This window comes from Odocoileus virginianus, chromosome 9 (assembly GCF_023699985.2).
Source record: "Odocoileus virginianus isolate 20LAN1187 ecotype Illinois chromosome 9, Ovbor_1.2, whole genome shotgun sequence".
Lineage (NCBI taxonomy): Eukaryota > Metazoa > Chordata > Mammalia > Artiodactyla > Cervidae > Odocoileus > Odocoileus virginianus.
In genome coordinates this window covers 52,732,410-52,759,085 of record NC_069682.1, presented here as the reverse complement: position 1 = coordinate 52,759,085, position 26,676 = coordinate 52,732,410, and the positions used below count along the sequence as shown (strand labels likewise).

The following is a 26,676-nucleotide window of genomic DNA, read 5'->3' as shown; positions in this document are numbered from 1 at the left end:
ACCTATACATAGAAAACTATAAAACACTGATGAAAGAAATCAAAGAGGACACAAACAGATGGAGAAATATACCGTGTTCATGGATTGGAAGAATCAATATTGTCAAAATGGCTATACTACCCAAAGCAATCTATAGATTCAATACAATCCCTATCAAACTACCAGTGGTATTTTTCACAGAACTAGAACAAATAATTTCACAATTTGTATGGAAACACAAAAAATCTCGAATAGCCAAAGTAACCTTGAGAAAGAAGAATGGAACTGGAGGAATCAACCTGCCTGACTTCAGACTATACTACAAAGCCACAGTCATCAAGACAGTATGGTACTGGCACAAAGACAGAAATACAGATCAATGGAACAGAATAGAAAGCCCAGAGATAAATCCACGAACCTATGGTCACCTTATCTTCGACAAAGGAGGCAAGGATATACAATGGAAAAAAGACAACCTCTTTAACAAGTGGTGCTGGGAAAACTGGTCAACCACCTGTAAAAGAATGAAACTAGAACACTTTCTAACACCATACACAAAAATAAACTCAAAATGGATAAAAGATCTAAATGTAAGACCAGAAACTATAAAACTCCTAGAGGAGAACATAGGCAAAACACTCTCCGACATAAATCACAGCAGGATCCTCTATGACCCACATCCCAGAATTTTAGAAACAAAAGCAAAAATAAACAAATGGGACCTAATGAAACTTAAAAGCTTTTGCATAACAAAGGAAACTATAAGCAAGGTGAAAAGACAGCCCTCAGATTGGGAGAAAATAATAGCAAATGAAGTAACAGACAAAGGATTAATCTCAAAAATATACAAGCAACTCCTCCAGCTCAACTCCAGAAAAATAAATGACCCATTCAAAAAATGGGCCAAAGAACTAAACAGACATTTCTCCAAGGAAGACATACAGATGGCAAAAAAACACATGAAAAGATGCTCAACATCACTCGTTATCAGAGAAATGCAAATCAAAACCACAATGAGGTACTATTACACGCCAGTCAGGATGGCTGCTATCCAAAAGTCTACAAGAAATAAATGCTGGAGAGGGTGTGGAGAAAAGGGAACCCTCTTACACTGTTGGTGGGAATGCAAATTAGTACAGCCACTATGGAAAACAGTGTGGAGATTTCTTAAAAAGCTGGAAATAGAACTGCCATATGACCCAGCAATCCCACTTCTGGGCATACACACCGAGGAAACCAGATCTGAAAGAGACACGTGCACCCCAATGTTCATCGCAGCACTGTTTATAATAGCCAGGACATGGAAGCAACCTAGATGCCCATCAGCAGACGAATGGATGAGGAAGCTGTGGTACATATACACCATGGAATATTACTCAGCCATTAAAAAGAATTCATTTGAATCAGTTCTAATGAGATGGATGAAACTGGAGCCCATTATACAGAGCGAAGTAAGCCAGAAAGATAAAGACCATTACAGTATACTAACACATATATATGGAATTTAGAAAGATGGTAACGATAACCCTATATGCAAAACAGAAAAAGAGACTCAGATGTATAGAACAGACTTGTGGACTCTGTGGGAGAAGGCGAGGGTGGGATGTTTAGAAAGAACAGCATCAAAACATGTATATTATCTAGGGTGAAACAGATCACCAGCCCAGGTTGGATGCATGAGACAAGTGCTTGGGCCTGGTGCACTGGGAAGACCCAGAGGGATCGGGTGGAGAGGGAGGTGGGAGGGGGGACTGGGATGGGGAATACATGTAAATCCATGGCTAATTCATTTCAATGTATGACAAAAACCAGTGCAATGTTGTAAAGTAATTAGCCTCCAACTAATAAAAATAAATGGAAAAAAAAAAAGAATACTGGAGCAGGTTGCCATTCCCTCCCCCAGGGGATCTTCCCAACCCAGGCATAGAACCCACATTTCTTATGTCTCTTGCGTTGGCAGGAGGCTTCTTTACCACTAGTGCCACCTGGGAAGCCCACGTGTTATGTTATTCTGATCTGAGAGATTCTTTTGGATTTTCCAAAAATGTTTCTCCAGGGGAAAAAAATAGCTTCATTTCTTCCTATCCAGTCTTTAAACTTTTTGTTTCCTATTGTACTGGTTAAAGATCTCCAGTACAATTTTAGAGAAAGCCACTTTTGTCTCATTTCCAATCTCAGAAAGAAATTTTTCAGCATTTCGTCATTAAGTATGAGTTTGTGACAGATATTTTATATGTATTCTTTTTGAGATGAAGGAAGTTTCTTCCTTGTCCCAATTTGCCATCATTAAAAACTTCTAATGATGAAAGGGTGTGGCATTCTAGAAAATTCTATTTTTATATCTATCAAAATGATCATATGACCTTTCCCCTTTTAGTTAATGTGGTTTATCCACTGACTGGTTTTTGAATATTGAACCAACCTTATGTTTCTGGAATAAGCCCAGCTGGTTTGTGATGTTTGTCTTTCTACACATCTCTCTGATTTTAACTTATGTGTAGGTTTCTGTGTCTGTTCACAAGAGAGATGGGCCTCCTGTTCTCACTTCAAGCGATGCCCTTTTTCTTGTCCTGGCATGGAGGTAGGATCCTGGCCTCCTAAAATAGGTTCCCTCTTTTTCTATTCTCTCCAAGACTGATGTTATTTGTTCCTTAAGAGCTTGGAGGGATTTGCCATCAAGCCAACGCATCCTTCAGCAGATACTTGAGTGTTTAGAAGAGGTGACATCACTCTTAAATGATTGCACATTAAGAAAATGAAAAGAGGCGAAGGCAGAGGTGCCTGTCTGTGTTCCCCTTAGTAGGAAGGATTCATTCATCCAGCCGGAATGTCCTGGTTGTTGGCATGTACCAGGCAATGCCAGGCATCAGGGATATGCAGTGAGGGAGCCACACACAGAGGTCCTGCCCCCGGGACAGAGGACTGTTCTCAAATCAGAGCTGAACATGTGTCCATGCACTTAGGACCCCTCATCCTGTCACTGAGTCCAAGCTTATACTGCTTGCCTGACAACAGGCCAGTAAATTGAGAGACAGGTTGTTGGGCCAAGGAATAGTGACTTTATTCAGAAAGCCAGCAGACTGAGAAGAGGGTGGGCTCCTGTCCCAAAGAACCATCTTGCCTGAGTTAGAATTCAGGCTTCTTTTATACTCAAAGGGGAAGAAGTAAAGTCAAACACTTCCTGGTTCTGGTTAGGTTCCGGTCAGTTTCCGGTCAGCCTCTGGTCATCCTCTGGTGAGGCTGTGTTAATTTTTTCCTCTCTGTAGCCATTCACAGGTGGTCCTGCTCAGAATGTTTCCTGTGGGCTAAACAAAGGTACTTTAGCTTAATGTTCATTACTTGGGAGGCAGAGGTTCCAGAGATGGGCCATTTTGTTCAAATTTATAGTCATCATCCCTTTAGCGATGAACTTGTAATAGAAACTTTTATATTTGTGGCTCTGTGTGGAATGCTTCATCTCATTTAACTGTCATGTTCTAGGGGCTCATGAAGTGAGTTGTCCTTGGCCTTGCAGACGTCAAGCGGTAAAGCTGAATTCACACCAAGAAGACTGACATTCCAGCCTGTGCTTTTAACCATGTTGATGGGAACCGTAATCTGGGATCTGCCCCTCTTTAGAGAAGAAGATGATTTTGGGAAAAAAAATAATTGTGTTGTCAAGTGTGTTTTTTAAATATTCCTTCAGAGTCATATTCTCTTAAAGCCTAAAGAAAACTTCCAAAATTCAAGGCACCCAAGTATTTGAAGAAGCTCTTTGAGTTGACGTGTGTCCAATTAATAGTCTTTCAACTTAGCCAGCTTAAGTAGATGGAGTTCTCCTCCTAGGCAGTGACTTCAAATCCTGGTGGAGCTCCCCATTCCAGGTTTGGGGAAAGGTCCCAAGTGGTAGGTAACCTGGGTTGGCAGTATCCTCATGTGTTCTTAGATGCTTGGTGCTGGGGCAACCTAGAAGTTAGGTGTGTGTGTCCACTCAGTCGTGTCTGACTCTTTGCAACCCCATGGACTGTAGTCCTCCAGGCTGCTCTGTCCCTGGAATTTTCCAGGCAAGAATACTGGAGCAGGTTGCCATTTCCTTCTCCTGGGGATCTTCCCATCTTCCCAGGGATCAGAAGTTATGTGGCCAAGAACAAAAAGATACTTCTTCTGTTTTTCTTCCAAGCACTTTGTCACTTGGAAGGTTTGAGATGGCTTCCACGAAGCCTGAGGGCCAGGTAGTGGTGTCAGCGGCCTGCCTAGTCTCCCCTGCTCATGGAATGCTGTCCAAGGCCACCTGGTTGCTCTCTGGGCTGCTGTATTTGTGGCTGAGTGTCAGTGGGACCCCAACCCCAGAATCTCTGGCTCCGCCTGCCTGAATTTCCTGCAGGAATCTCTCCTTGTGTGTGAGAGTACAAGCGAAGGGCAGTCAGTGATAGCGGATGGCCCCTCACACCGATGGAGAGAAAACCCTCCCCCAGACAGGTATCATCCTCTTCCATCTTTGTTCATTTACAGAATAAGATCTAATTTTAATTTCTATTAGGTTAGTCTGTATGAAACTGCCATTTTTGTAGGTCAGCGACAGCTGGATTTGGGCAGTTTCGAATGGCTCAATCTAATCTACAGCAAATTAAATTAAACTGGAGGAATATGCAAATCAACTCTTCGCCTGGCTCTGGATTTTCAAAAGGCCATCAGGTTATTTCAGCCTTGGTTCTGCTGTGTGTTGTGATTGACTGTTAATGGTTACATTACTGTGGTTGCCCTACACGTGGCTTCCTGTTGTCACTGAAAACCTCCCTGCTCTCCAGGTGGCGGGAATTTTATCTGCAAGGGATGTTCCTTATCTCAATAAGCCATCACATCTCATGAAAACGTAATGTGGCCAAGTGTCTAGTTGGATGACAGTTTTTTTAAAAAAATAAATTAGTTCGTAGCCCTTGGTAATACCAATTGTTGTTGTTCAGTTGCAAGTCATGTCTGACTTTTTGTGACCCCATGGACTGCAGCATGCCAGGCTTCTCTGTCCTTCACCATCTCCCGGAGTTTGCCCAAGTTCATGTCCATGGAATTGGTGATGCCATCCAACCATCTCATCCAGTAACACCAGATAAATATATTAATAACGGGCCTCCCCCAAAGCTGTGGTGCTGACAGGCAGCAAACAGGGGTGAAATTCATTCTCTTTCTTTCTTTTTTTTTTTTTAATATTTATGTATGTATTTCTTTGGCTACATTGGGTCTTAGTTGTGGCTTGTGGGATCTAGTTCCCCACCAGGAGTTGAACCCAGGCCCCCTGCATTGGGAGCTCAGAGTCCTAGTTACTGGACCACCAGGGAGTCCCCATTCTCTCTCTTATCTGTGGTTTTTCCATAAAGGGATTTCCTGCCTTTTGTTTTTCTTCCTGAGGTAAATTTCAAGTTTGACAGATGCTTAGACATTTTGACTGGATTTCATGCTTTTACCCTGTGGGATGGAGTAGTCAAGCCTTTTAGCCTACCTCCACAAGAGACATGGATGAATCAGACCGGCAGTCCCCAGCTGAGCCTCAATGTGGGGGGCTTTAAACAGGCTGTGGGGGATTTGCCAGGCTCACCCATGCATGTGTCTTAGAGGCTGACTCCTTTTCAGGCCCATCACAGGAGTGACTGATGTTGACATCAGCATTGTCACATGTCACCGTCAAGCATCCCTGGGAGACCTGGAGAGGACTGGGTCCTGCCTGTGGTCCTGGGGCCGGTGTGACATGGAGCCACCTGCCTCTCCTGCCTCTGGGGCCCAGGCTCCTTCCAGGATGTCAGACGGGACTATGAGCTCCTTAAAGGCGGGAGCCCTGTTCTTACATGTCTCACTGTCCCCGCAGCCCCCAGCTCTCTCCCTGGGGGCAGGCTGGGGTGGGGTGGGGTCATCCAGTGAGGAAGAGACAGCAACACCGATGCCCTGGGAGGCAGCGCATCTGACCATTTCCTTGGGGGAGGCCGGCACAGAGTGGGGCCGGCATGCTGGGTGCACGCACCTATCAGTAAACATTAAAGCCACCCAGCAGGAGCCCAGGGGCTCACACGGACAGGCATGTGGAGCCTGAATCAGGTGGAGGCCACGACCTCTTATGTCTCCCGGTTCCTGTCCCCTTTTGCTTTTGAGGGCCCAATACTGCAGTGGTCCAGTAATGCTGGTAACACACAGCTGCCTGCATCTGTTCGGCACGCTGCCATCACATTTGATGGCCCCTGTGTTTGGGCATTTGGGCTGGTCTTCCGCATTCAGCCTAAGTTCTCAGGGAGGGTGAGACGCACAGACTTTTCTACCTTCCTTTGATCTGAGGACTCTGGTCCTCCTCAGTTTTGTTTGCTGTGCATTTTCCCTCCAGGTCTTTAAAAAGAATTGTTCTTCCAGGTATCTTAAGTGTCCTGCCATAATGGCCACTTCTCCTAAAAGCTTCCAACCCAGTCCTTGCAGACTCCAGAAGGAACCACTAATCTTTTTTTTCATTTGTCTTTGGTGTTTTGCTTTTAGAAGGGAATACCCATTCTGTTGAAATCGAAAGGCTTGGTAAAAGTGCTTTTGATGATCCCCTTGAATATCGTGAGATTTGGGCCAGGTTCTCTGAGGTATCTTCACTCATTCATCAGGTGTTTACTGAGTGCCTGTTGTGTTCCCTGAGACTGTGATCCAGGACACCCAAGGAGCCTGGAAAACGGATGGCAGAGAAAGGCAGTCATGGGGGGTGACATTGATTGAACCTCGATGTGTATCAGGTACCATGTTAAGCCATCCACATGCATGAACTCATCTAATCCTCCCCAAAACCCTTTGCAGTAGGTACTAATGTCATGCCCATGTCATGGATGTCAGGAACCCAAGTATCAGAGAGGTGAAGTACCCTGTTCAAATTTCAACAGTGAATAAAAACTTGCCTCCGCACCCCGTCCATTCTGACTCCTGGAACCTGATCGTGGCAATGCTACCCTGTGCTTTGTAGGATAAACCCACATCGACTGCTGTCGGGTCAAAGGCCCTTCCTGAGGACTGACTTTGTGTGAGATTCTGGCCTGATTGGTGTTGGTGGGCAAGGCCCACGTGCCTCTCTGCCTTGCTGGAGTGATTCTAGCCAGAAAGCCAAAGAACCAACAGTTCAGATGCTGTGTGTGAGAGGTGATGACGGTGGGTGATGGTGCAGGGGCTGGAGGTGCACAGGGCAGAGCCCCCACTTCTGAGCTGTGAATGGCTTTTGTAGGAGGTAAAAGTTACACTGTGACCCAGAGCAGGAGTTGGCCAGGCCAGGAGAAGGGTTTTCTAAAGGAAAACCTGGGTAAAATCCTTGAAGCCAAAAAAAAGACCCTGTAGAACAAAGTCGCGGCCAGTCTGGTCAGGGTGGTAAGTGATGAGGTGGAGAGAAGGCAGGACCAGACGCCATGGGGAGAACACTCCGGGCCGCTTGCCATCCCCATTGTTCCTGATATTAATGCTGGTAAGATGAATGGGCAGTGAAGATGTTCAGAGAATGGCGTGACTGTGAATAGACCAAGCTGCCTCTTTCTAGGGAGGTTTGCACATTTTTTTCCCTGGATGAAATTCCCCAGCCTAGCTCATCCTTCTCATCTGGTCTGGATAACCTCCTCTGGGAGATTTGTCTAGTCCCCCATCACATGCTCCCATAGAGCTCTCTTGTGTGTGTGTTCTAAGTAGCTTCAGTCGTGTCTGACTCTTTGCAATCCCATAGCCTGTAACCCGCCAGGTTCTTCTGTCCATGGGATTCTCCAGGCAAGAATACTGGAGTGGGTTGCCATTTCCTTCTCCAGGGGAGAGTGGTTTTGATCGTCAGATAGGGTCTTGCCTCCACATGGCAAGGGCTTGAGCCCAGCTTATGGTCCCTGCAGCCAGAATGCTTTGAAATGTGTGATCCTGAATGAGTTTTTAATTTAGGGGGATTGCAGAGTCTGCACATTGCTTGAGGCTTTTTGTTTTTACGGCTCTTTTACGGCGTGACTCCCAGCCCTGATGTGTGTGGGGGTTATTGTTTGGCATCCTGGCCAGTGTTCTTCTGGACCCCAGGGTCCTGATTCTGCAAAGAGCTGGGCTGACATGTGTGAATGAAGGCCAGGTCTGGAGGCAGCCCGGAAGCGAGTCCATATAAGTCCCCGGAAGACTGCTCTGCCCAGTGCAGACCTGCTGTGGCTGGAATAACTGCATCACTTACTCCCAGGGACACCGGGCTTCCTTGGCACGAGGCCAGGCCCCACTCAGATGTGGGCGGGCGGGCAGGAAACCACACAACCCTCTGCTTCTCACTCTACCCAGAAACCACTACCCTGCTGGGTGGGCTCGGCCGCTCTGTCCCTGGCTGCAGGAGATGTCAGGGAGCTTCACAGGGTCAGGACATGCTTTTTTCAGTTCTTTAATTGAGGTAAAATGCCCATGACATAACATGGGACATTTTTTAACCATTCTAAAGGATACAAGTCACATTGTTGCATAGCCATCCCCACTCTCTCATTCCAGAACTTTTAAGCGCTAAACGGAAACTCTGGACCCATTTCATGGTCACTGCCCCTCCCTTTCTACCCTCAGCCCTGACAGCCATGAATTAATTTATATTCTGACCCATGGATTTACCTCTTCTGGGCATTTCGTGCCAATGGATGCAGACAGTATGTAGCCTTCGGTGACTGGCTTCATGTTTCCTGTGTTCATCTGTGTTGCAGCACGTGAGTGTTTCATTCCTGCTGGGGATGTAAAACAGTGCAGCCCCCCTGAACAACAGACTCGCACTTCCTCAAAAAATGAACCTGTACCAAAGAGGGAAGTGGGGCGGGCGGAAGGATAAAGTGGGAGTTTGGGATTAGCAGACCCACACTAATATATCTAAGTATGTTAGATATATTTAATATAAAGAAACAATTAAATATAAATATTTAATATAAAATAAACAGTGAGCACCTGCTGTGTAGCACAGGGAGCTATATTCAGTATTTTGTAATAACCTCTGAAGGACATATGGTAAGCCCCGGTAGCTCAGTGGGAAAGAATCTGTCTGTAGTGCAGGAAGATGAGGGTTCGATCCCTGGGTTGGGAAGATCCCCTGGAGAAGGACATGGCAACCCACTCCAGTACTCTTGCCTGGAGAATTCCATGGACAGAGGAGCCTCTCCATGGTGAGCTATAGTCCATGGACTTGCGAAAGAGCTGGACACCACTTAGTGACTAAAGAGCAATAAAGGATATCACTGAATCACTTTGGTATACCCCTGAAACTAACACAACATTGTAAACCAACCGTACTTCAAATGCTTTTAAAAAGTGACGCTTAAAGCTACTGCGTTGTTGCTGCATGCTGAGTCCCCCAGTCATGTCCGATTCCTTGAGATCCCATGGACTGTAGCCCACCAGGCGTCTCTGTCCATGGGATTCTCCAGGCAAGAATACTGGAGTGGGTTGCCATGCCCACCTCCAGGGGATCTTACCAATCAGGGATCAAACCTATGTCTCTGTCTCTTATGTTTCCTGCATTGGCAGGTGGATTCTTTATTGTATGAGTTACCAGGGAAGCCCATAGGATCCAGCGATTCCACTCCTAGGTATATACCTAAAAGAATTGAATATAGGTGTTCAAACGAAACTTGTATATAAATATTCATAGCATCACTATTCACAACCACTACAAGGTGGAAACCACCCAAATGGCCATCAGAGGATGAATGAAGAAACAGCTCTACTCAGATGATGGAATATTACCTTTTATTTTTTTGGTATTTATTAGAGCTCACTGAACTACTAATGCTTCAAAGCTTACTTCAGGTGTCCTCAGTCTCCCAGGAAGTCTCACCTGAGTCCAGAGACCAGTCCTTTTTCTGCCCACAGAGTCCTGTCTCACTCTCGGTCATGGTGCCTCATCCATCATCAGTCTGTTCACTGATTGCTTCCAGAGTATCTCAGGAGCCCCCTGTGGCCAGGCCTGCATCTCCCAATGGGCAGAGGCCGGGAGATCAGCTCATCTCGGGGGTTGGGGGGAGTGTGCCTTGCCAGGGTGAGGTGTGCTGGGCCTGGGCTTGGTCTTGCCAAGGCTCAATGCACCTCCCCATGGAGGAGACCATGGTACCAAGACCCAGGAGATCAGAAGGAGGCAGCTCTTTGCAAAGGTGGGAGGGAGAGGGGTCCTCCAAGGGCCGCCAAGCGCAGGGTTCCGGAGGTGGGAAGGGGCGAGGGGAAGCTGATGACCCCCAGGGCCAGAGCTGGTGGTGAGGGGAGGGGTCATGGGGCGTGAAGAACCATGTGGAATTTTGTTCCAGTCACAAATGGAAGCCATGCGAGGGGTTTAGGCAGGGAGAAATGGGCATCAGGGGACATGACCCAGGGAGGACATTGCAGGAACCTGGGAGTCCTGCAGGGGGGTTGACCAGGACTGAGGTGGGTGGCAGGGGAGGGTGGAGTGGTAAAGCCCACTGTCCTAATTGTCTACTTGCATGACTGTCCCCTCCCTCACCTCTAGCCCCTGAGACTGGATGGGCAGGGCTGGGTCTCGGGTATGGAGTAGACGCTCAGGAAAGTGGATTGTAGTGTGAGTGGGTCCGTCCAGTGCGGGTGTGGTGGGGAGTGGACAGAACTGGCTGCAGCCCCCACCCAGAGTGACTCTCTGGTGGCCCAGAATGTCAGGGAACGGTGGCTGCAAGTGGGGCCACCGGGTCTAGCCCTTGCTGGGGGTGCCAAAGGGGACTGTCATCCAACAGCAGCGGGAAGCCCTTAGGGACGGTCTGGGCAGACAGATGTCACCTGCAGGGGCAGGTTTCCAGGACTGGCCCATCACCAGCTGATGCTTGTTCCCGGAAGGCATGCGTGGTATGGCTGCTGGCTTGTCTGTTGTCTCTCTCTCACTCTGTTGCTTCCGTGACAGTCACCAGGACCCAGGGAGAAGCAGGGGCCCTGGTGACATCACACATGCAGACGCTTGTAGGAGTTCAAGCATCACATTGTTGGCTCTTGGGTGAAAGTTCTCAGTAAGCAGCTGCAGAAACATTAACAGTATAGCAGGAAACCTCATCAGATTTGCCAGGGAACTCTACCTGGTAAATCCTGAGAACCACGCCTCATTCTGATAGGATTATAGCCTTCAGATGTTCATGGACAGGTCCCCGTGGGCAAGGGTTATGAACCTGAGCACAGAAAGAAGTCTTCAGCTTCTCTCAAGTACCTGCTGGACCCACTTGGACTGTCTGTGATATAGGGAGGCAATTATACGGGACACACTTGGGCTCTGCTTGTAATAGTGAAGAATCTTTGTATTCTGTTACAAGTTCATCACTAAAGGGATGCTGCCTATAAGCTTAAAATGATGCATAATGGCCCATCTCTGGAAACCCTGCCTGCCAGATAATGAGCATTAGGCTAAATGCCTTTTGCTCCTAGGAAACCTCCTGACTAGACCTACCTGTGAGTAACTGCAGGAAGGAAGAAATTAGCATATTTCCCTCCAGAGACTGATGGGAACAAGAAAATGCTTGACTTTACTCCCTCCCCTTTAAGTATAAGAAGCCTGAAGTCCAGCTCGGGCGAGGTGGCTCTTTGGCACACAAGTCCACCATCTTCTTGGTCTGCCAGCTTTCTGAATAAGTCGCTATTCCTTACCCCAACAACTTGTCTCTTGATTTACAGGGCTTTGGTGCAGAGAACAGTACAAGCTTGGATTCCTTTACATGCCCTCATGGTCAAATAGCCAAGATGGACATTAAACTAATGAACATGAAATCAATAGCTAGTTATAAATTATGTTGAAGACTATGGTAGAAAAAACAACAGAAAACTTAACAGGTGAGCATAGACGATGGGGCCATGTGGAATGAGTAGGAGTTTTTCAGGGAAAAGTGTTACTGTTAAAGTGATTGGCTTGGAAGGCAGCCCTGTGGTGGGAGGAGCAGAAAGAGACAGAAGTAGAGCATAGTGGGGCATGGCATGGTGTGAAATAAGCAGAGGCCAGGACTCTGGGATCATAGCTGAGGTTGTGTATTTCATTCTAGAAGCTGCTATGACATTAAGCAGGGAAGTGATGCAAAGGCCTGTTTGCTTAGGGGAGCAGGATTAGTGGATGCCTGGGAACCAGGGAGTAGGCTGCATAGTTAGGTGGGCAGAGTGATGCTGGCCTGGAGCCTGGAGGTTAGGAGTGGGCTAGAAGGTAAAGGCTCAGATCAGAAAATGTTCCTTTTCTCTCTTTTTCTTTTACTACAGGAGTGTCCTGTAGTACTTTTCCCCTGAAGACCTTTTCAAAGGGACCATTTAAGGCAGCAGTTGGCAAGCAACAGCTCATGGACCAAATCCTCCTATCACCAGCTTTTGCGAATAAAGTTTTATTTAAATATAACCACACCTATTAATTTACAAACATCTGCTGATGTTTTCATGCTACAGCAGAGTTGAGTCATCGTGACGGTTGTCTGGCCCTCAGAGCCTAAGATACTTACCATCTGACCTTTTTCAGAACACATTTGCCCATCCTTGACCTAGGCAAAATTGAGTCTGGAAAACACTATCTGAATACATATCTGTTGGTTCAGAATCTTCCCAGAATTTACAACTTGTTTGGTTCCTGTGAAAAATGCTAAAGTATGCGTATTTTAAAATTAACATTTATATATCCTTAAGCATTGACTGGCATTATTTAAGAATTTCATCTTGCATTTGAGGTTGGACAGTCAGAGTTGGAACTTGGGCTTTGAAGATGTTGGGTGATGTTTTTTGTCTAAATTTATCCTGCGATGCTAAACTCTCCTGATGTCTTATTTCACTGTTTATGTCTTCTTTCTGAAACACTCATTTGTCTCCACTCTGTAAAATAGGATCTTTAAGAGGATGCCTCTAAAACCAGCTTTTAGGCTTTGCAAAGTCTCTGGGCTTCTTGCAGAATCATTTTTATGAGCATTTGCTCATGTGCAACATCCTTCTAAGCCCAATGACAACAAAGCTGATTTTCCAGATCCCACCTTTTCCCTTGCATGACCCTGTCATCTTCATGTTTCAACTCCTGGTTCTAAGCTCTGTGGAGCCTTTTTGGATCCACTTGATTTACAGATTTGAGCTGATTTCACTTGGAGAATTGGCCATATGTCTGGCAGACACCCGCCACCATTGGCAGAATTATGGAGTTGATGCTAAACAGATGGGCTTTCTAGCTAGATGTGCTGTTTTTTCCACGATGCATATGAGGGAAAAAAGAAGCCACTTTAATAAGGTCTTGATTTTTCCACTGGTGTCAGAGGCATGAATGATGCCCATTTATCTAGAATTAATTTCAGCATCATTGCTGTGCAGGGGGCCTGAGATAGCTGGAAGAGGCTTAGAGACTTGGGAAATTTAGAGACACCTCTGCTAAGACTTTAGTGAATCCCATTACCTTTGGAAACAGATATTGGGGAAAAGACTTTTAAACTCCCTAAATAAATTGTCATTAGCACTACTTAGCAGAATACATTCAAGGGGCTTAATCTCAGGTTTATTGCTCAAGCTCCATTTGACAGTTTGAGTGGTTGTCACTGTCTGGGCAGCAAGGTGCAAATAGGGGTTGGCCAGTCCTTTGTTTAGGAGAAGCTGGCCAAGTGGCTGAATGAGACTGTTTATTGCAGGACTTCTCAGAACCTTTACTATGATGGTATGTGGTGGGGCTCTTCAGGCAAGACTTTCAGTGTAGATAGTGTTTTCCCAAGTGTCTTCATTCACAAAGCCTTGCCACTGCTAGGGTTCCATGGGAGATGCTTTGGGTAACACGGTGTCATGCCCAGATGTGGAGCTTGGGTCAGAGAACCTGCCATCCGGTGCCAGACCTACCACTTCCCTGTTATGTGACTTTCCACACAGGCCTCTCGTAGCCTCTGCTTCCTAAACATAAAGTGGAGCGGAAGATGTCCCCACCTCCTGGGGTTGTTGCTTTGGATTGAACATCCAGAAGAGCTTGGTGGCCTTCCTTTGAGCGTGCCAAGATATGTTCTTCTATGATGAAGCATTTGTTCAATTTGCAGTATTCCAGGGACCGGTTATTCACTCTAAGCTCAGCCAGGGCCTTGTGTTTCCTTTCTGTATGTTCCTTAGCACCTCGACTAATGAGGGAGGGAGAGAAAGGAGGTGCCGTCTGCTTAGGTGGCAGCCAGGAAAAATGGTGGACCAGCATGCAGCCGGGAAGTTGCTCAAGAATTATAATTACCTGCCATTGTAAAGGGGCACAGAGGTGCTCAGGTCTTTGTTAAGTACCGTTGACCTGCATTCTGATTCCGTTCCAGTTCTTGTATTCTGGGATCCATTTCTTGTTCATTCATTCTCTTCTTCATGCATTTACTCCTGCACCCACTGCTGTGCTGGGCACCTGCTCTGGGGGCCCCTGTTCCCTCCCAGCTGGAAGGCGGCAGTATTTCCATCGCAGGGGGCTGTCACTGTTGACAGGTTCTGATGGATACACTTGCAGAACTGTAGAGAAATGTCCGCAGAGTTGCTGGGCATAGAGCCACAGGCCTTCAGGAATTCTTCCCCCTCCCACCCCCCCCACTTTAAATAAATTCATTCTTCTTCCTAAGCCCTGCTCCCCTGCCCCACTCAGCAACCAGCTCCTTCCTGCATTCTGAGCAGTGTGACCCTGGGGATGTGGTCTCACTGCTCCCTGGAAGCTGTCCACATGTGGCCCAGTTCTTCTTGGGTTTATCAGTACTCCCCCCCCCCCAACATATCCTGCTCTTGGATCGATACTCCAGAACTTTCCAGGAGGACGGGAGAAGGTCAAACCAAGACTAGTTCTATATTGGGGCAACTTCAAATCCATTTCATGAATTTGGTTTTGGACCTTCAGAGCCATCCAGATGATGGGTCTATGAAAGCACCCAGCACTTTCTTAATAGACAGCAACCATAAAGCCACATCTCTTGCAGCCTGGACTCAAGTTATTGGTCTTTACACCCTAAATGCAATGATTTTCGTGTACATTGCTTTAATGATGCTCTCTGCTCCAGCCCCTCTTCTCCTCCTTCATCCCGTATCCCAGGTAACAGTGCTGTTATCATCTGCTCCATGTGGTCTGACGTTGGGGTTAGGACGAGGGCTTTCAGAGCAGGTGTCCTGATTTCCAAGCCCATTCTGTCACTTTAGCCGCGTGACCTGGGAAAGCTGTTTCTCATCCCTGCTTCCATTTTCTTTACCATAATGTGAGTGATGAAGATAGCGACCTGCCTTCTCGGGTCTTGATGGGAACAGAATGAGCTGATCCATGTCAGGTGCTCAGAACACAGCTTGTTACGCAGCAGGTGCCCAACAGATGCTGCTGTTGCTGACGACAGTGACGACAAAACAAACCTTGGTTTTCTCGAGTCTTCTGCCTGTGTTACTGGCCCCTTGTTTTCTCACCAAGATCTGGTGAAGACTGCTGCAATGATATCCCTGGACCACCCCCCTCTTCCCTGCTGTCCCATGGCCCTCACCTGCCTGGCCTCTCTCAGCAGGCCTCCTGGTCTTCAGCCTTGTTCCCTGAAGGTGCTGTCCACACTGATGTTCTCTGGAGCCTTTCCATGGGACTGGTCTCAAACCAGATCCCTAAGTGATTCTCATGCCCTCAAGGTGCCATCGTGGCTACACATGGCTCTTCTTGGCTGAATCCCTCCATCCTCTCCATCCCGAAATGGAGAGCTCCAGCCTAAGGGTTTTCAGGTTCATGTACTGAGACCCATGCCAGCAAATTAAAAACGCTAAGGACAATACTTGCTATTTTTTCATTTATCCATATATTTATTGATATAGCAATAAGAAAGGCTATTTTCTTACTTCTAGATTATCTTTTCCTATTATTGATAGTCAGTGGTGATGATAATGATGATAATTTTGTGTCTGTGTATTTGTGGGTGTGTGTTGGTCATGAGTTGGCACCATAGACAGATGGAATCTCTGTGTGGATCCCAATTTTATATGTGGAGATTTTATGGGGCATCTGAGCCTCAGAGACTGGAGGTGTCAGATCTTACTCCCTTGCATTCTTTGTTATCCACCAGACACCACATACGACCATGCTTTTATGGGTGTGCCCCTTTTATTCAACTCCTAGTTAACCTCCAAGGCCCAACTCCAATGTCACCCCCACCCCTGGTAGCCTTCTCAGAGTCTTCCCAGTCCAGGCAGGAAGAGTTGCTTCCTCGGCAGTTGTAATTTTCCGTCTTGGTGATTCTGTGCCTCTTGATTTCCTGCATAGTCAGTGAGTCCATCAGGGCAGGGGAGTGTCTAGCATCTCTTTATTTCACCTCACACCTGGCACAGTGCTTTGTTTACATAACATGGGCACTGCATATTGCCAGACGGATTCTTTGGGGGAAGGGAAGGACTCCCTGAAGAAGCAGAGGCCGTGCGGTTGACCCACATCCCCACTTCTTGTTTGCTTCTTTCATAGCTCGTATCACACTCTGAAGTCACTGTGTCCTTGCCTCTCTTCCTTCTCTGTAAGCAGGTGAGGTTCATGCAGAGCAAAACCATGTGTCAGTTGTGTTTACAGCTCTCTCTCAAACTCACAGCAGCCCTGGCACACAGCAGTCCTCAGCTGATGCTTGATGAATGAATTCATGAATGGACGAATGAAACAAGCAAAAGGTTGTGTTTCAGTATTGTCTGATACAGATGGGGCCTGTTTTCCCTGTGAGACCAGTAGCTCAGCACATGGCACCTTGTAATCAGTGAGGGGGGCTTCCCTCCAAGTGTGTTTTGGGGAAGGTGGTCTGGTGACGTGGAAGGAGACAGGGACAGGTCAGTGGATAGAAGACAAGGAAGCCGAAATGCCTGATGTCACTAAGAGGAGGACTTTAGAGTTAGGAGGATGGGGGCTCCAGCCCTGGCAGCTCTGCTTCCCAGATTCACAGATCAAGCAGGTGTTTATTTGAGCACCTCCTGGGTGCCAGTTGCCTGTGAAGATGCCAGGGACCTGTGATGAACAAGATGGCCACAGTTCCTATTCTCATAAAGCTTATATTTGTTCTGATGGGAAAGATAGATGATAACAATAATAGCACATCCCAAGATGAGATCTGACTGTGAACAGAGCTAGGATGGAAGGGAATATTAGGAATAAAGGAGCTGAGCCTGAGACAGACATGGAAATTAGCCCATAAGCTCAGTGACCTCCTTGGCCGTGGAATTGGTATCCTTCACTGCCTTGTTCTAGCAGTTCCTGACTTGTAGGTTTGTGGGATCTACCAATGGGGGTGGATGGGCATTGGGTCCTGGGGGACAAGTGCCTCCCCTGCTGTGAGCCTCAGAGGGAACCCGGAGAGGATTGGAGTTGTCTAAGGCAGGGGTCCCCAACCTGGGAGGCACAGACCCTTACTGCTCCATGGCCTGTTAGGAACGGGGCCTCACAGCAGGAGGTGAGTGGCAGGTGAATGAGAGAAGCTTCATCTTTATTTACAGCTGCTCCCCATCACTTGCATTACTGTCTGAGCTCTGCCTCCTGTTCAACAAACTCGATAAACGTGATGTGCTTGAATCATCCTGAAACCATCCTCTGCACCCCTAAACTGGTCCATGGGAAAGTTGTCTTCCATGAAACTGGTCCCTGGTGCCAATAATGGTGTGGACCACTGGTCCAAGGGACCAGAGAAGGGAGGGACTGGGACTGGCCCCTTCAGCTCCAGGGCAGGGCGCCTGCCCCATCCATCATGTGGGAGCCTGCAGGGCCGCCCTCCTGCCTGCCCTGTCGCTGTAGGCTGTACTTCCTCAGCAGATGTGGAGAAAACAGTTTTCATTAATTAACTGCTAATGCCTCGCAGGTGGCAGAGATGCCCCTGGAACTGAGTGCCACTGCACCATTCAGAGTCTACTAATGTGTCTGCACCTCCAGGAATCCTCTCCGATGTGGGAAGGAGGCCCTCCAGCAACGCCAGGGATGCTGAGCAAATTCAGGGGCTGGGGAGGGGGGCGGCAGTCCCCTCAGCCTCTCTCCTCTGTGCGACACACGTGTACGGGTGCACATGTGCCCACCCACACAGGCTCACACATATGCACACCCTCTCTCCTAGATACGCACTTGGCCGCATTCACTGCCACCTGTCAGTGTGAGTGGGCCGCGCGGTGCCCAGGAGGACCTTCCCGCTTTTGCTCACTCAGACCTCCAGACAGGCCATCAGTGACACATGCATGGCCTCCGGTGGGTTGTAAGCGGTTCCTTCGCTGGCTGTGCATCTCTTCTGAAGTTTCTGACCTTGGATTCTAAGTCACAGCCCTCGCCGGGCCTAGTCCTCACCTGGGGGCAGGCAGGGACAGAGGGCGGTGGAGGCACAGCCTTCAGACCTCTGTAGGGGTTCCCCACCAGGCCTCAGGGGTCTTTACTCCTCCCACGACAGCAGGACACCCCCCACCCCCACCACCGCAGGGAGTCTCTCAGACTGAGGTGTCTTCCTGGTCACACACATTGGATATTTGATAAATGAACAGATCCAGTTGTTTGAGCTGAAGAACCCCAGAGGCTCTTGCTGGGTTTTAAATCAAGTTCAAGCCTCTGCCTGCCTCCCCAGCCCATCCACAGCCCTCCCCCACTGTGCTCTTCCTCCAAGCCCTTGAGCTCACTCCTCCTCTGCCTAGGACCCTCTTCCCTGCCCCACTCCCATCTACACTGCTGGCTCCCTCTCATCCAGGCTTTTGCTCCAATAGCCCCGCTCAGAGCAGCCTTTCATAACCGGCTGTTTACAGTCACCCCCACATTCCCCCAGCTCCCTGAGAAGGTGCTGGGTTCTGTCAATCCATCCTCATGTCTGGAAAGATCGCCTTCAGCACGTGGGTTCTGCCTCATGTGTTCTGGACACCAGGGGTTCGGCTGCAAACCGGATGTCAAAGGCAGACCCTGCCTTCCAATTAGGGAGGTGACTGTAAAGCAGCAGGCAAACAAGTAATTGTGCAGGGGTGTGTGTGTGTGTGTGTGTGTGTGTGTGTGCATGCAGGCACACACACATACACGTGCGTGTCTGCTTAGTCACTCACTCATGTCTGAATCTTTGCGATCCCATGGACTGTAGCCTGCCAGACTCCTCTGTCCATGGAATTCTCCTGTCAAGAATACCGGAACGGGTTTCAATGTCCTCCCCAGGGGATGGTCCCAACTCAGGATCCAACCCACGCCTCCTGTATCTCCTGTATTGCAGGAGGATTCTTTACCAGCTGAGTCATCAGGAAAGCCCATACTCCAGGTGATAAATGTGATGGGGAAAAATCAGGAGAGGAAGGCAGCAGGGAGCAAGGTGGCGAACAGGCCTGGTTTCTTAATAGCCACACCTGTTGTTCATCCCGCAGGTGGTAGAAGCCCCGTGAAGGCAGAGATCCTTTCTGTTCACCTCTGTGCCTCCTGCTCCTGGTGCAGTTCCCGACACATGCCTGGTGTAGTTCCCGACACATGCCTGGTGTCAGTAGGTTTTTGTTGAATAAATGAGTGAGTGAGTTCTCTCAAGAGGAGTGTGGAGTGAAGTCTGCTCAGTGACCACAGGCTGCCTTTGTCCCAGACTGTACTGTGAGGACCCAGGTGTGTCCAAAATGAGGTGGGAACCACAGTACCTGCTCAAGCCACTAGGGGGCAGAGGTGAGGTGGGGCAGCAAGGAGACCATAGATTAAAGTAGTGATGGTGGTGATGGTGGAGGGAGAGGGGAGGGGGCGATGGGGAAGGGGCTGCGCTGTCCTTCTGCCTGTCTCTCATGGGTTCAGGCAAAGCAGATGAGGACTTGCCAGCAAGGCCATGGCAAAGGTAAGGATGCAGAGGGGAGAAGGAGGGTGGCGTGAGCCCCTCAACCCCAGGGAGTGAGTGACAGAGCTGAGTGAGTGAGCCCCAATGCCTGGTTCTGGCACCTGCATCCTAACACCTGTGACATAAGTGCCATAGACACTAATGCATAGGGTGATGATGATGAAATGGGAAAGGGGGGCCAGTGGGCAAGAGTGAGGTGGGCGTGGTCAGGAGCAGACCTCAGAACCCTTTGCAGACTTGGTAGTTTTGTCCTAAATGAGAAGAGAGGTCACGGGGAGTAAGCAGGAAAGTGATATGGGCAGAGTTTCATTGTCGGGGTTCACAGGGAACAGCAATTTGAAGACTCATATGGACTTTTGTTAGAATGGTTGACATTCGGACGCTTCTTGTCTAGTTGGAAGACGATCAGCTTCGATGATCTTCTCAACTGGTTGTTGTCAACTTCCAATGGTAGCCACTGTGCTCCTCATCTTCAAGGCTCTCATCTCCTTTGAAAACTTCTTGAGCCACCACTGCGCTGTATGTTTCTTAGCAGATGGAATCCACCTGCCAATGCAGGAGACATGGGTTCAATCCTTGGATTGGGAAGACCTCCTGGAGAAGGAAATGTCAACTCACTCCAGTATTCTTGCCTGGGAAATCCCATGGACAGAGAAGCCTGGTGGACTATAGTCCATGGATCATAGAGAATCAGACACGACTGAAATGACTTAGTAAGTGGGCTTCTGGGATGGAGATGCTGGTGACCTGGGTTGAAGTCCAGCTATTCAGGTGCAGACAGAGTGAGGTTTGGGGTCTGATTTGTGGTTTATTCTCTGGGCTGCTTCTTTTTGCTTTGGCTGCTAGGAAGCTCTGAGTGACACGTGGTGTCTAACCCTTGATGCGGTGGCCCTGTCCATACTCCTTTTCTTTCAGATTTCCTCACTCATTGTATCTTGTTGGGCATGAGTTTATGTAATGGCCATACATCCTTTGTGGAGTGAGATGAGGCATTAATATAAACAAGGTGATAGCAATTCTTCCCCATCTCCATGTACGTCTCTGGGGATGTCTTTATCTTCAAACCAGCCCAGAAGCTTGGGGAGACCTGGCCAGTTCTTTCCCCTTTGTGCCAATAATGCCTTCAGGACAGTCAGCTTTCCTGGGGCCACGTGGTTCTGGCCGTTCTGCTCCCATCTGGCGTCCGTGGGCGGAGGAAGGAAGGGAGAGGATGTAACATGGAATAAATCTCCTCTGGCGAAAGAAGGGCCGTCTGCAACCTGCACGCCTGGAGCGTGGAGCTGGGGATCCGTGACCAGTCCCTGGACTGCCCTGATTCACTTATTCCCTGACCCAAAAGCCCTGGGCCCCTCCTGGATGTTTGGCCCTAGGGTCTTAGGTGAACACAAGGTGGAGGATGGCATTGGCTTAGGAGCCTGGCTGGTTCACTGAGTTTGCGGGCAGAAGTTCTCAAACAAGACACCCCTGGACTGTCTGTCCACATGGGATTGCTTTGTGGAGCCAGTCCCTGGTATATATTTAACATTCGATTAATAACAGCTGGAGGGGGACTTCCCTGGTGGTCCAGTGGTTAAGACTCTGCACTTTCACTGCTGGGGGCATGGGTTCTATCCCTGATCAGGGAACTAAAATTCCATATCCCCCTTGGCGGTGGGCGGGAGGAGGGTGTGGGGAGAGCTAGAGAGAGTGGTTGGCTGGGACCATTTTGGTTTATGTCTCTTGTTGTGTTCCATCCATCCATCCATTTGGTTCCTGCTCTGGGCAATAAATTTGTATCATCAACCTAGAAGCAGCTTAGCAATATGAGAGAGGTTTCTGGAGTCAGACTGCCTGAGACCAGAATTCTGTTGCTCTGACAGCCTCAGTGTGCCCATCTGTAAAATGGGTGTAATAACAATCTCCACTTCATAGTTTTACTATGGGAATAAAATACCATAGCATCCAGCCCTGAACAAGCAGTAACTTTCACTCCATAAGAAATATTATATTGCTTTTATAATATAAATTATTATCTTGAAAATTTATGCTGGAAGTCCCCCATGCTGGTGTGCCATGTTAATCAGAGTGTCCACAGTTTCAAAACACAAATAATAGTACCTTACATGGATTGTAACATGCTATCAATAAACTGTGTATTTCATGTGCTTCCATATGTCTCCAGACTTCATGGCCATCCTATGGTCACACAGAAACTTCCTCTCCACCCTAGGTATGAGGGATGACCGTTGTTTTCCAGATGTGGACACAGGAGCTCAGGGGGCTGAATGGCTTGGGCTGCTGATGAGAAAAACGCCCTTGGGAAGTCAAACCTTGGGGGTTTCTCTGGAGGCTGCTGGCCAGGGGGCCTGTCACATGGGGCATCAGGCTGGGTCTGGTGATGACCAGCCCACCCCAGGCCCCGGCCCCTCTGACTGCTGGCAGTCTCCTGTGGCCTGGTACTCGCTCATTCCAGCCCTGCTCTTCCTGCATCTTCAGGTCTCTCTGGGGTTTCTTGGTTCTGGAAAAACTTAGGCTCCCAGCTCCTTCTCACAGGAGGCAAGAGGTGAATTAATCTATTGGGTGTGCACTTGAACGTGGGCTGGTACACGATGGAAGATGAGAGTGTGTCCATCGCCTGGACCATCCTCTTGATCCCCGGGCTTTGGAGGATCACTGTGGTACCAGGGCATTGTGTGGGCTTGGTCACCACTGACCCCTCTCTGGGTTTTCTCCTTCCAGATGAGATGGACCAAACCCCCCCAGTGCGCTCCGAATATCTGGTCTCAGGGATTCGAACTCCCCCCGTGAGGAGGAACAGCAAGCTGGCCACTCTGGGCAGAATCTTCAAACCCTGGAAATGGAGGAAAAAGAAAAATGAAAAACTGAAGCAGACCACGTCAGGTGAGTGTGGGTGTGGGAAAGAGGTTGGGGGACAGGTGGGGGGGCGGAGGCCCGATGTCACTGTCACCTTGCTTTCTTTTGCAGATGTTGGGAGGGGCGGGTTGTGCTCTGTGGCCTCTATGACAGGAGCTGTTCAGCCTCCTGCAGGTCCCTTCCTCCTCTGGTCCCTCCAGGTCCATGGCTGGGGGTGCGGCATCAGCCCCAGGCACACCCATAGCCCATGCACCACCCAGACCCCAAGGGGCACACATGACCCCCTTGACCTAGTTAAGAATGCAGACTCGGGGTCGGTGCAGGGCCAGTCTGGGGCGAGACCCAGCTGGTAACCATCTCTCCTGACTGACCACACCTGAGTAGGAACCGCCCTCCCTTCTGCACCAGAACACTCACTTTGACAACCCAGAGCCTGGAGACAACCACTGACCCCAAGAGTCCCCCCGGTGATTCAGATGGTGAAGGCCATCAGTTTGGCTGTGATGCCTCAAGGCTCCTACAGAAGACGGCCTGCCACTCACCGGCTCCTAAGTTCTTCCTGAAGAAACTTCGTATCTGGGCATCCCACCCACTGAAGGTTCTAGAAGCCCCCCTCAGTCACCTTCAGCTCTGTGGGAAGTTGGGTAACAAGAGGTTGTACCTTTGCCCCTGCCCCAGCAGTGAGCCAGACCCATGGGATAGATTTGGTGACAATGACACGACTAACTGTCAGGGTAAAAGCGACACAGCATGTTTCTAACCAACTAAATGCTCAGAACCACCCCATCGCCCGTGCTCCTGTGTATCAGGACGGGAGGTGGGATGAGACGGGCAGCCGCCTCCAGGGCCGAGCAGCGGTGGGTCGTGGGGCAGCCGGGCTCAGGTCTGGCTCCTGGGTGCCAAGGTGGGTGCCTGGTGCCCTGGGTGAAGGGGAGGTCGGTGCCCTGAAAGGCAAACTCGGGGGAGAGAGAGACTCTCAGATCCCACAGGCCCTGTTAGCTGCGGCTGGAAACAATTAGCGAGGGAGGCACTGGCGTGGAATTAGTCCTGGGCCCCGGGGACCTGACTGAGAAGTGCCCTCCTTGGGTTGCTGCCTCTGACAGTCCCCGGGGGTCCCAGCCTTGAAGTGGCACAGACTCCAGCGCTCAGAGCACGGCGGCGGCAAAGCCACTTGTGAGGAGCGGGGGCTCCTAATAGCAGCAGCGAGTCCTCCATTCACACTGTGTACGCGTTTCACGAGATTATGTTTCTAACTGCCCAAGAATTTGATTGACAGGCTCTCCTCGTCAAGAATGAAAGCAGAACAAACACTGATATTCGATGAATCTGATACAGCTCCGTATGCCAGAGAGCTAGAGAGGGGGACTAGACACTGCCTGCTTGGAGCTTTCCTCCAAGGGGGGAGTCGGGAGACAGACAGACAAGCAAGGGAATGAGCACGTGACAGTCAGGATCTCGGCGCAGGCGCTGGGGAGCAGGTGGGTGGGGTGGGCATGGCCTTGGGATGGGTGGCCTGAGAAGACCCAGGTGAGGTGGTGACCCTGAGCTGAGGTGTAATTGGCCCCTGGAGAAAAGCAAGGAAGAGCATCGCAGCTGTGGGAATGGCCGTGCAGATTCGCCAGGTTGGGCATCAGTGAAAGGCTCAGGGGGCCGGAATAGGGTGATCTCTGTGACCTCGGAGAGCCCCTGGTGCTCTCTGAGCTGTGGGATTGGAGGGTGAGCTGTGTGCTCTTGGGACCTTGTGCCCCTGGTTCACTTGGCACTGGGCTGTAGGAGGTGACCTGTGAGCTTATCAGAGTGCTGTGGGGTCCCTGCCAGGGGCCTGAGGTTCTCCAGGTGAATACCTGCAGCACTCCCGCCTTCAGGCTGGCATCCCCAGCACTGGGTCCTTTATCAAGCATTTGGAATTCTGCAGACAGTACTGCATCTCATTTATTTATTCTAAACCATTCTCTCCCCCCAAAGTGTGGGATGTTATTTACTTCAGCGTATCAAATCCCTGGTTTCACAGGCATCCTTGGCCAGGATGAGATGAAGTAAAAATAAAGATGATTTAAAGGGAAAAAACAAAGCAGACAGTAGTTTGGCCAGAGTGGGGATTGGGCGACATCATGAAGGTGGCTCCCGAAGCCTGAAGTCTGAAAGTGGCAATGCAGCCTGTATCTCCTGGGGGTGAGTGTCCCTGAGATACAGACACTGCTCCTGGCTCTGCCTCCTACATCGGGAGGACTCACAAGCCAGTACATGTGATGTCCTGCACCCAGGCCAGCCTCCCGTGAGCACCCCCCCCAGTGCTGGTCGGACAACGGGGTCCCTCAGTTCAGAGACCCCACTCTGGCTGTGCTCGCCCCTGTTTTTGGGCTGGACAGCAGCCTCTTTGCTTGTACCCCCCAAAGCCAGAGTTCCATGGGGCTTCCCTGGTGACTCAGGCTGTAAAGAATCTGCCTGCAATGCAGGGGACCTGGGTTCCATCCCTGGGTCAGGAAGATCCCCTGGAGAAGGAAATGGCAACCCAATTACTCAGTTTTATCCACACTTCTGGCACCTGGAAATTGGCTTGGAAATTAAGTTCCCTTTGCCCCAAATGTCTTTTCGTGATACATTTGGGGTTTTCCTAGTTATCCCTGAGTCAATGCCTTCAGGGAGGCCACCGGGGCTCCCTGGACGCCCTCTCCCAGGCTGTCTGGTTCTGGTTGATGCCACTGGCCTGCTTGTATTAGATGTGAGTCCTCTGTGCCAAAGCGCTGGCCCACAGGCAGAGCTCATGCCTCTCTTGCTCCCCCATGCCTGAACAGAATAGGTGCTCAGTAAATATTTTTGAATAAATTCGATGACCCTTGACATCATCTGTTTGTCATTGGCCACTAGACTTTAAGCTTCACTGGTCAGATGGCAGTTCTGTTCCCCATCGTAACCTGCATTGGGCTGAGCACTCACATGTGTGGGGGACTCAGGGCCCCTGGTGACCCAGGCTCATAGCCAGCACTTTGCATCTTTTAAAGAGAGGACCTGAGGAATGACATGGGTTTGTATTTGGGAATTGCATTCTACTGTAGGCAGATTTGTTTCTGGACAGTTAGGGGAAAAAGGAGCTCGTCAAGCAAGTGAGCTTGGCCCCTGGGAGGGGAGAGAGAGGGGCAGGGGTGAGTTACTGGAGTGCTTTGCTCTGGGAGAAGGGCCAAAGGGCTATTCTGAAGGAGAAATTGACAAGGGTCCTTCCGCACATTAGAATCAGTGGAGGGGAATGGGGCCAGCCTGCCTCCTTCCTATTTGACTGGCACAGTCTTTGAAAGGGTGAACCTGGGCTTCTTGAAGGAGCCTCCAGTGGGGCAGTTGTGCAGAAGGCTGATCTGTGAACAGACAAAAGGGCGGCCAGGATGTATAGAACCGCAGACACGCACCCCAGAGCATCGAGGGCAGAGAGGGAACAGGGCCCTGGGTTGGTAAGTGAAGGCGAATTCAGCCAAGGAATGGCCAGTGAGAACTTAGAGGAGGGTGGTGTTCCGGGCATCACTTCTCAGATAAGGCAGAAAACCACTGCCTTAAGCAGAACTCAGTTACCTCCCCAAGGCCCGGCTTTCCGGTACATGATCAGCACACTGCTTGGTGAGGGAGCTCGGGTTCCTGACCACACCCCCGCCTGTAGCCCGCTGACCCACGGTCACCTGCTGCTTCACTGCTGTCTTCCTGAACTGGAGGTGGCCTTGGCTGGGGCTCGGGGTGGGGCCTGAGATGCTCAGCCTGGGACTCACCTGATGTTTGTGTTGCGTGCAGCCTTGGAGAAGAAGATGGCCGGCAGGCAGGGCCGGGAGGACCTCATCAAGAAGGGGCTGCTGGAGATGATGGAGCAAGGTAAGTGGGCCCGGGAACACAGAGTTGGGTGTCTCACGGGGGCCCAGCAAATCCCTCAGGGTGGAGTGTCCCAGGAGTCTGTTGTCCGGAGGTGGCAGCTGCACTGGATTGAGGCCTCCATGGTTAGAGAAGTTTTCCAAGTCGGGACCCATGGCTCTGAGGACCCCTCCATGAGTGTGAGTCAACCACTCGCCCTGGGGAATGAGGGATTGCTTCCCACCCCAGCCGGGTGTGGATGGTTTGTGCCAATTCCTCTGGAGTCATAGCGGTGACTTCACATTAG

General features: G+C 49.6%; 1 protein-coding gene across 3 annotated transcripts in view; it reads left to right on the top strand.

Annotated features, from left to right (window-relative positions):
• PHACTR3 (phosphatase and actin regulator 3) overlaps positions 1 to 26,676 on the top strand; it is a 208,873-nt gene that overhangs the window by 94,994 nt on the left and 87,203 nt on the right. For all 3 annotated transcript variants that reach the window (XM_070472452.1, XM_020905162.2, XM_020905163.2), the window contains exons 2-3: positions 22,407 to 22,568; positions 26,316 to 26,393. In XM_070472452.1, the coding sequence (XP_070328553.1) occupies positions 22,407 to 22,568; positions 26,316 to 26,393 (240 nt within the window). The remainder of the gene's footprint in view (positions 1 to 22,406; positions 22,569 to 26,315; positions 26,394 to 26,676) is intronic.